The 10,619-nt window shown below is 36.9% G+C and overlaps 1 protein-coding gene across 3 annotated transcripts in view; it reads left to right on the plus strand.

The window, feature by feature from the left end:
- LOC137249351 (uncharacterized) overlaps positions 1-10,244 on the plus strand; it is a 56,661-nt gene extending 46,417 nt beyond the window's left edge. For all 3 annotated transcript variants that reach the window (XM_067780737.1, XM_067780739.1, XM_067780738.1), the window contains 5 exons: positions 1,373-2,010; positions 4,269-4,941; positions 5,205-5,348; positions 5,460-5,669; positions 7,362-10,244. In XM_067780737.1, the coding sequence (XP_067636838.1) occupies positions 2,008-2,010; positions 4,269-4,941; positions 5,205-5,348; positions 5,460-5,669; positions 7,362-7,540 (1,209 nt within the window). In that variant the 5' untranslated portion in view covers positions 1,373-2,007 and the 3' untranslated portion in view covers positions 7,541-10,244. The remainder of the gene's footprint in view (positions 1-1,372; positions 2,011-4,268; positions 4,942-5,204; positions 5,349-5,459; positions 5,670-7,361) is intronic.
- Positions 10,245-10,619: the final 375 nt, after the last annotated feature.

The raw sequence follows: 10,619 nt of genomic DNA on the forward strand, positions 1-10,619 counted from the left end.
AATCTTGCCAATAAATGCTACTTTGGACTAGGTAGGCAATTGAAAAGTAAAGTCCTCTCCCGGCGAACGAAAATCATACTCTACAAGTCACTTATCGTACCCGTCCTGCTATATGGGGCAGAAGCATGGACCATGACAACAGCAGATGAAGCGGCTTTGGGAGTGTTCGAGAGAAAAGTTCTTGGAAAGATTTATGGACCTCTACGCGTTGGCGATGGCGAGTACCGAAGAAGATTTAATGATGAGCTGTACGAGCTTTACGCAGACATCAACATAGTCCAGCGAATTAAAACGCAGCGGCTGCGCTGGCTAGGCCATGTTATGCGAATGAAAGATGATGCTCCGGCCAAGAAAGTGTTTCTATCGGAACCCGCCTATGGAAACAGAGGTAGAGGGCGGCCCCCACTCCGTTGGAAGGACCAGGTGGAAAACGATTTAAACTCCCTTGGTGTGACCAATTGGCGCCGGTTGGCGGAGCGAAGGACTACTATCGCGGAAACGTCTTAACCCATTTGAATGAAGTTCTGTACATAGATAGTGTATCACATTCTAAGACTTTCTATGTAGGTGTTGCCACTGAGGATGTTTCCACAAAGTTGCCACCTATTTGATATAAAAAAAAATTACATGAGATACGTCAATATGGGTATCAAACGAAAGGTATTTCACTCCGCATTTCAATAAAGATATTTTTAGGTATGGTTGCCACTTAGGGTTTCACACTCGCCTAATTAAATATGTATATTACTGTGTATATCTAATACTATCTTGGAAACGGATCAACTGATTTGGGTGAAATTTGGTACATCGATGTACGTATGTTAGATCCTTTGACTTTTCACCTAGGTGTTGTCACTGAGGATTGCGGCTTGACCAATTTGAGTAAAATTTCCTAGATATGTCTGAAATTAAGATACTAAAATAATTCACAAAGGTTGCAATGATTTTGAACTATTCAAATCGTCTAGAGTTAAGCGACCAACTACTTTAAAAGTACTGTTCCAGAACAAAATCTAAAACGTTCACGGGCATTGGTGTGGAAGGAAGTATTGGTTTAGAAAGTTCAAATCGAAACTTTTGGTTGATATGTCGAACTTTAACCGCAAAATCGACCAAAACAAAGTGTATTATGGGGATACTCGAAACCAAGCAAAGCTCGGTCGCTCAGGTACTTACTCATTTAAGTTTGCGTGGGCCCTACTTAAATTATTTCTCAGATTGTCACATCGAAAGGATCCCATTCAGCACAATTTTGTAAACACAAAACTTTATAATATAAAATTTTCAAATTCTTTTGCTCAATACACATATGTACTCATTTCCATATTATTGATGCATCCAATCATCCTAAATTAAAAATTCTTTTTTACAGACTAAAAGGCAATAACAGATATGTATATATTACGCTTGAATCTCATACATAAGCAATACACAATTCAAATTTAAATTCAAAAAATGCAAATGTCAATTGCAGCTTTAGCAGATAAACGAAATAAATTGACATACGTATGACCGACCTATGTTGGCTTTTTGGAGTTTATCGACGTGCGACGTGTGAATGAATGAAACAACAAAGTAGTGGATAACGGTATTGTTACGTATTGACAATTAGCGCTGTCACATTAATGACATTTAACTACATACATGCATACCAATTGATGTTGTCAATTAAAATTATTCGCAAACGTGTACGCGAATACACAAATTAAATCACGTTTTTGCTTGCGCGGGAGAGAGAGAGAAAGAGACAGCTAGATAGTGAGACAGCGCAAAAGCTATAGTGAATGCAGTAAAAAGAAGGCAAACGATAGATTAGGTCATGCAACGAATTTATAATTAAGGCGCATATTTAGCACAAAGTCTCATTTAATTTTAACAAATTTTTCGATATTCTGCATAAACGACGAAATTGCCCCGAACACCGCCAAATTGGAAGGAAAAAATATATTCACGGCTGTTAATAATATTTTCGCCGGTTCGAGCTTTGCCCGGGAAATTAGGCATCTAATGGTAAGTGAAAGGTCAGGTTAGGTTGAACTGGCCGGTCAATAAAGACCTCACAAGAGACTGAATGTGTCCATAGTGTTCCCAGAATTTTTTTGACGACCAAACGGAAGAACCCCAATCATTTGCCAGGACATATGTTGTAGAATAGCTCCGTCCTCTTGACAAATACTAACAGTTTTCTAGAACCCAGCTTAATTGCTGCCTCGAGATCTGGCAACTCTGTCGCCCCTAATAGATGCAGCCTTAACCTGGCGATCGCAGGACACGAACACAGAACGTGCTCAACCGTTTCTTCCTGCAGCTCACACTTCCTGCACTTGCTGTTACTGACGAGGCCTGATTTATAAGCATGTGACTCCAGAAGGCAGTGTCCAGTCAGTATGCCCATCGTAAGTTTTAAGTCTTCTCTCTTCAGAGATCTGAGCCACTTTGTGAGTCTAATATCGTAGGCTTTGCACATCATCTGCTGGTAAGTGAAAGGTACAGGTGAAAATTTCCACAAAACCACAAATAAAAATCCCCCATATACGGAATACAACTAATACAGCGACTAAATTGAATGTCGAGAAGCTCGCGCGACTTACTAATGTTTCGAGATTCAGGAATCTCGTGGGAAGCCGGATAATCGATTTCTCGGGTCACGAAACTCTCGCTTGTGTTCGAGTTCTAGTTCATAGTGTTACCAGATTTTGTTTACGCGACTCACAATTAGGTACCAGGATTTTTGTTATAAAATAACTCCAGTCTCTTGGCAAATACTAGAAGATTTCTATAACCTAGCTTAATTGCTGCCCCGAGATTTGGCAATTCTGCCGCCTCTTGTAGCTAGAGCTTTGACCACGTGAACGCAGAAAAGGAACACAGAATGTGCTCAACCACTTCTTTCTGCAGCCCGCGCTTCCTATATCTGCAGTTACTAGCGTAGTCTAATTTATAAGCATTCGACGCCAGAAAAAAGTGTTCAGCTAGTATGCTCATGATGTGCCTTATGTCTTCTCTTTTGAGCGATAGGGTTTGCACATGCTCTTAGATATTTTATAGCCCTGTGCTTCTATCCACACCTTTCCTGCTAGATAGCTCGTATGAAACTCCTTTGGATTTTTCCTAAGCAGATTGGCAAGGCTACCGTCGATTTATTGAGTGCTGCACCCTCCTTTCCCTGCTCCATCAGCCTTTTCATTATCTTCTATCATTTTATGACGATTTTGCGTGATCTCTTGTCAGTTTTGATTTGCGGACCAACCGGTTTCGATAATGCGCCATCTTCAGTGTTCAATTTCGTTCTGTCGTGTTCCTATTTAGTCTTTGTAGTCTTTCATTCTACAGATCTGTTCGCTTAGGCACGTCGGGTGTCTTCGTGAAACGCGCACATCAAGCGAGTGTTTGGCTTATGGCTCTGTGCGATTCTTTGGCTAGTAGAAGTCATCCTGTTGTTCTGGAAGTGGCAAAATACCTTATTCGACAGGGTTTTTCTTATGGCCCAACTACCATGTCCAATATCAAGTCTTTTTATTAGTTATTTCTCAAAGTATTTATTTTACAATGGGGGGCATGTTGAGAAAATGTAAACCCCAAGGTCTGCAGTTTGTAGCATGTAGGGAAAAAATTTACCCTAAGTCTGCAGAATGTGGCAGGACGCCCTCGCTGCAAGGATAAGGGTGTGACATTTCTCAAGGCCTTAGTTTGTGATGTGTCGTAGGACGCCACCTTCAACGGCATGCCAATCTTAAAAGGGCATATAATGTGTATAGATGTTGGCTGCCGCTGCTACAACGCGTTTTAGCGCTCTCATGCCAAACCTGCAGAACTCACTTCAATGTAGCTATACCTCTAATTAATTTTTTTGATGGCCTGCGAAGATATCTCGTCACATCTTCTGGAATATGCCTAGCCAGGGATATTAAAACTATGGATCCCAAAGTTATTATGAGCAAAAACACACACCACAGTTTCGGGTTTCGTAGCTAAATTTAAAGCAACAAATTCCTCAGGCCTCACGGAATCGCTGAAGAATGCCTAAAGCTCTTCATCTTCCAAAAACATCTTTAAGCTTCTGTTCTCAAAAGTTAAATGTCAGCATCGATGTCCATTGAAGTATGATCAGTTTGCCATCTATGAAGATCAGGTCCCTCATCACATTCTTTTGAGGCATCCTTCTACAAAAATGTTTCAATATTGTCTCCAAAGTCTTTATGAGCTTTGAGCTGCATCACTAAATTCATAATAATTTTGCATGCATTTATTCTACATTTACCAAACAGACGAGAAATACTACTGTCGGTGTGGATGACACGTCAATTGGTGGCTCTAGTGTGGAACCGCAAGCCCAACAGCAACACCAACAGCAACTTGAGACGACAGCATATCACGACCAACCTACGAGTTTCAGAGACGATTCTACAGGTCATACATCAACGATAGCAAAAACATCAAAATCGCCACAATCACAATCAACGAATATGGCTGCTGCGGTGGACACTGATATAGAGCAGCACACAAAAATAATGTCAACGAGGCGACGCAATCGCCCTGTAGCTGATTTAGTGTTGAATCCAAACTGCAATCGATTAGCAGCAGAGGAGCGCACATTAACCGCCACTGGCGCCGCCGTTTGTGTTGATGATGATGATGATGTTACTGCTGCTGTGGTTGTATATGAGAATGAAGAAGATTTTGAAGATGGCGTTGAAGACGATTACTATGATGAATCACCGGTGCAACTTAAGTTCTTGCTGCAACAAAATAAAAAGCAAAGAAAAATCGTACTGCAAGAACAAGTGACCGGCAGCACAACGAAAGGTGGTGGTGGCGGTGGCGGGGGAAAACGCATGAAACGACGTCTAAAATCAGGACGTACATTTTCGCAGCGCACAGCATCGACTGAGTCAACTGAGAGTGGTACACGTCCGTGCATATCGAAGGGACAAATGCGTGGTAAGTTGACATGTACGGGTTAATTGAGGATAGCGAAGTGCTTACGCTTCGCATTTATTTTGTGTATGTTAAGTGGATTCGAGCAATGTCAGTGGTAATATTTCTTATATTTCTTTTTAGTTCGAGCTAAGTAAAGTTTCCTCCAGGCACTTTAAGTGTTGTTAACCTTCGTTCGTGTATTGTTTGCTTTTGTTGCCGCTTCTTTGTTGATACATTTCTTCTTTTTATTTCCTTTTATTCTCTATTTGCATGCATACATCCAGAATTTCGTGAAGCGTTTCGTTTATTCGATAAAGATGGCGATGGTTGCATAACAAAGGAAGAACTTGGTACCGTAATGCGTTCACTGGGTCAATTTGCACGTGTTGAGGAACTGCAGGAAATGCTGCAAGAAATTGATGTAGATGGTAGGTAAAATGAACCCGAATAGCGTATAACACTTCTTTCTTATCCACCAATTGCCGTTGCGTGACAAGCAAATTGCATCTAAACTATTTTTGTCGCTTGCTTCTTTTTAGGCGATGGTAATGTTAGCTTTGAAGAATTCGTTGATATACTCTCCAATATGACTTATGAGGATAAATCTGGTCTCTCATCAGCTGATCAGGAAGAGCGTGAGCTACGTGATGCTTTTCGTGTTTTTGATAAGCACAATCGTGGATATATTACAGCTTCTGATTTGCGTGCGGTGCTGCAGTGTTTAGGCGAAGATCTGGATGAGGAAGATAGTAAGTGCTAGAAAATAAGATATAATGTCATGATATTCTCAAATACAAATAAAGTTCCCTCATTTACAAATGACTCTTATATCGCTGTGACGCTTTCGCTTTAACAATCGCCTATGCAATTGACTATTCTCAGTTACTTTTGACGCTTTCATCATTTAATTTGTCGCTTTCTCATTTCTTAGTGACTATTCTCCTATCGAAGTTACGCTTTCGCGTTCAAAATTAACTATTCTCATTTACAACTGACTATTCTCAATTACAATTGCTCTATCTCATTTACATTTTCGAACGCAACGCATCTGCAGTAAGGCAGGGTATCATCACAGAAAACTTTGCTATAGTACTGAAGCCGTCGGGATGATGTGGGAGGGTGGGGCGGGTTCAACCTTTACCTTTTTTGTTTTGCTCACGGCAGCTAATTAAACAACTTAGATTTCAGGGGATAGTTTCTCCCCGTCTGACGGAGCAAAGGATAGTAGATTTTTTCACCCTACTAAAAGTTCATTTGGGGAAATAAATTATTTAATTTGGGAATATCTGGTTGAACGAATGTACCCCGGCCGGCACTGTTTGATGAAAATGCAACTGACATAAATGCATAGAGTTGGAAATTCTATGAACGGCCTCTCAACCTAACATTATCCAAAACGTGAGTTATGAAGCGCCTTCTTTGGTAAAAGGGTTTACTGTACATACCTATAAGCGAAATGTTCCTTATCAGCTGGGGCATCCATAGGCGTTGTAGTTGAAAACCTGGTAAACGCGTACACTAGGAACTGTGGGCTTGCGCTGACTTAGTCGCTAGATTCTCTTGAACGTGTTTGCTGGAAAAGAGTGATACTTTCTCCTGCAATTAGCGAGCTTCTTCAGACATGCTAGCCGCCTTATAGCAGTGATTCTAAATATAATGCTACCTACAGCGCGTAGATAGGAGAATAACTCTCGCCAACAAGTGCTACTTTGGACTGAGTAGGCAATACAAATACCTATCCTGATGTATGGCTTGGAATCATGGAGGGTGTCGAGAGCAGATGAAATGGTTCTTGGAGTGTTCGGGAGAAAACTCCTCCGGAAGATGTATTGTCGTGTCCGTGATGCCGACGGCGAGTATCGTAGGAGGTATGATGATGAGCTGTATAAGCTTTGCACAAATATGACGATAGTGCAAAGGATAAATACGCAAAGGCTTCGCGGGCTAGGTCATATGCGCAGGAAGGCCGAAGATCATAATTGCGTTTACGGCGATGCAGACGAGGACGATGCTAAACATAATTTCTTCAAACTCTTGCAATGGATCCAGAAATGACAAATGCTCGAGGAAAGAGTGGGCCAAATCACTGTCAATAATGTTACAGCAAAACTTCTGAGTGGCTCAGACGAGTGGCAAGAAATCAGTTACTTCGCAGAACCTACACTCAGAGCAAAAAAGCAGGATCTGTACGCAGGAACAGCAGAAGGCTCTTAAAAAACAAGAAATATAGAACTTCGACCTGAAATTAAGCGAAAGCGGTGCCGGAATGGACTATGGTTCCAAATGGGGTGATTTTTAGTAGACGTACGCGCAGTTGCTGCGACGAGAACAAAGACCGCGGACCTACAGGTGTTCATTCATTCTAGGAGTTTCTTTATATTTTAGTGTTGTCATACAAACTTTACCCTAAAGATATTTTTCTTTCCCATTTATCACGACAGTTGAGGACATGATAAAAGAAGTTGACGTCGATGGTGATGGACGCATCGATTTTTATGAGTTTGTGCATGCTTTAGGCGAACCTGAAGACTCACAAGAAAATGATGAGGAGAATGAAGAAGAGAATACCACATCACCATTACCAACACCAAAGTCTGTCGTATCGATTAGCTATGACTAAGCCAGAGGGAAAAGTTAAGTAATAAATAAAAAATTAAAAAAAAAAAAAAAATTCAGTTGATAAGAAAATTACCAAAATTTAGCAATAAAATACCTTACACCAATATTTGCATAAATCAAATTTTACTAAAAATTTTTGGCTCATAAAAATTTATGAAAACGGTACAAAGTTAAAAAGAAAACTTAAAATTTTGAAAAAACGAAGACATAAATTTTAAAATCAAAATAAGTATGTAAACTAAAATCAAAAAAGCTCTTGTTGTTAAAAAGTACCGCATATAAATATCGATCCAGTACTGTAACTAGGATATTCAGCGAAAAAGTGTTTTTTTTTTCAATTCAAAATCTTTAAAATTTGGTTAGCATTTTTTTTTATAAAAAAAAATAAACAAATTCAAACTAACTCCAGAATATAAAACGTACTATAAATGCTTCCAATTAGCTAAAATTTTTTTTGGAAAAATCACTTATAGGGCCGTCCCACTGCGATCCGCGGTTTTTGTGTTTTGCGCGAATTTTGGTAAACTCCTTTTTCTATCCTAAACATCTTTAAGTTCATAGTCAGATATTTTTTTATAGCTTTTCACAAAAAATTCCATAATAATGCAGATAAACTAGTCTTCAAAAAATATAGTTTGAAAAAGTATGGTTAGGTTGAAGTAGCTGCCCGAGGGCGTACCTAGGCCCGTGATATTAAGCACGTTGTGATACCACGAAAAGACATAATTTCTTTTCGTCTTCGAACTATTTTGAGGACCTGATAAAGGCTAGCAAGTTCTGGGAAGAAAGGGAACTCCCATAACGCTGTGATTTACGCCACTTAATATCGGGCAGTTGCAGATGAGGTGGCCCACCGTTTTTTCCACGAAGTCCCTGTGCCCAAGAGAGGTGAATACGTTTCTGTTGGGCCATCTCTTAAAGCGATCAGCAACAGTTAAGTATTAGTTAAGAATTGAACGAGTAAGAGCCAAGAGATTTGATGGCAGCCTGCCTGTCGCTGTAAATAAAGATTTAGCCGCTATTGCGACTTCCATGATGGCTGATACTTCTGTCTGAAAGACATTACAGTGAACACGTACTGTGAAGGAGAGTTGGAGGTATAGGTCTCTTGAATAGACCTCACCCCTGTCGTTTTGGGTAGAAGACATTATAAAAATTAGTTCTTCAACTAAAATAGATTTTTGTAAAATCGGAAAAATTATTTTTTGCTAACAAAATTTATAGTTTGAAAAAAAAAAAAAAATTTCACAAATTTAAAAATTTTTAAAATCGGAAAAATTAGTTTTTGCTAAAAAAAATTTATAATTTTAATGAAAACACTCGACGGGATACTTGCTTATTTTTTGCTAACAAAACATAGTTTGAAAAAAAAAAAAAATTCCACAAACTTTAAAATTTTTAAAATCGGAAAAATTAGTTTTTGCTAAAAAAATTTATAATTTTAATGAAAACCCTCGACGGGATTCTTTGTTTAATTTAAAAAAATCCAAAAATTATCTTTTTTCTTTTGAAAAAAAAAAAAAATTAATTATTATTTTTAATTAAAAATACTAAAAAAAGAAGTCTATTACAAGCATTCACAATTCAGAAAAAAATGTTTTTTTTTGAAAAGAAACACATTATAAAACTAAAAAATTAAGGAAAATAAAAATTAAATTCATAAATTTAAAAAACCCCAGAGAAGTAAATTTTTTCTTAAACATATAAAACCTAAAGAATTTTTTTTTGCTGTTTGGAAAATAGGATCTAAAAAATTTTATTTCAAAATAAAAATTTAAGAAAAACATCCAAACATTCGTATTTATAATACTAATAAGACATGTTTTTATAATTTTTGTGTTTCAAAACGAAAACTTGGGTGATACTTTAAAAATTATTGTGTTTAAACAAAAAAAAAAAAAAAATAAAAAATTTTGCAACATTTTATAAACAAATTTTTCTTGCTAAATATATTGAATCTTCGCGAAAATTTCTCTAAAATATTTTGAATATAAAGGAAATAATAGTAAAAATTAAAAAAAAAAATAATAATAAAATAACCAACATTTTTAGTCGCTTTCGCTTTGAGATGAAAACTCATTTAATTTATTCAGAGATATTATGGAAAGTTAAACTTTTTTATGAGCACAAGAAAAAAAATTTTTTTTAAATATTTTTTTTTATAATTATGACTTTAAAAGTTAGATTATAGCCCATATACCCATTTTGACTCCAATCAAAAAAAAAACCTAAAACATATCCAATTTTCTAATTACAATTTTCATGTAATTTAGCCTTTTCGAAGTTGTGGAACTTAAAAGTTAGACGCTATAATAGCTTTAAAAATTAGTTTTACCTTAGTTTCTTAAAACATGTATGTATATATATTTTTAAAATTTAGCATAAAATATATAGAAAATTAAAAATTTAAATACAAAAACCAAATTTACTTGAAAATATTCTTAATTACATAGTTTATTAAAAAAAAAATAAGTAAATCTTTGCTATAAATTTAAATTTAAAAAGAAATTTTAAATAACGCCATGTAATGTCATAAATATAACTGTAATTTAAATACATACAAATATTAATATTATGTAAAGCATAGAAAAAAAAAAACGAATTAAATGTATACCTACAACTCAAATTTACCGCAAATATTTACTTTAAATAACTCAATAAAAAATTTCAAATCGTATGTAAAATAAAAACAATTTTCATTTGCTTCAATTTGGTATAATCGAACTATCGAGCACTGCAAAAATATGCGCACTATAAGAATCTGTAATTGCGTACATTTATATTTTTAATTTTGCCTGCAGCTACAAAGTTTCAAGCGAAGATCGCGCTGACATCGTTTTAAAAAATTAACAGCGTCATATTGTGTCGAATAATAGCAATTTGGACACATCTATATGCCGCTAGTAAATAAATGCTGACGCAACTACAACGGCAATGTACGCAGATGAGAAAAAAACAGCTACGCACACAAGTACACAGTAGCCAAGAGCGTAGACGACACACATATACACAGCAACAAAGAGAGCATATGGCATTACATAAAGTACACACATATGCATAGCACGCAACAGCGAATATGA

Source organism: Eurosta solidaginis, chromosome 4, assembly GCF_040869045.1.
Source record: "Eurosta solidaginis isolate ZX-2024a chromosome 4, ASM4086904v1, whole genome shotgun sequence".
In the NCBI taxonomy this organism is placed as follows: domain Eukaryota; kingdom Metazoa; phylum Arthropoda; class Insecta; order Diptera; family Tephritidae; genus Eurosta; species Eurosta solidaginis.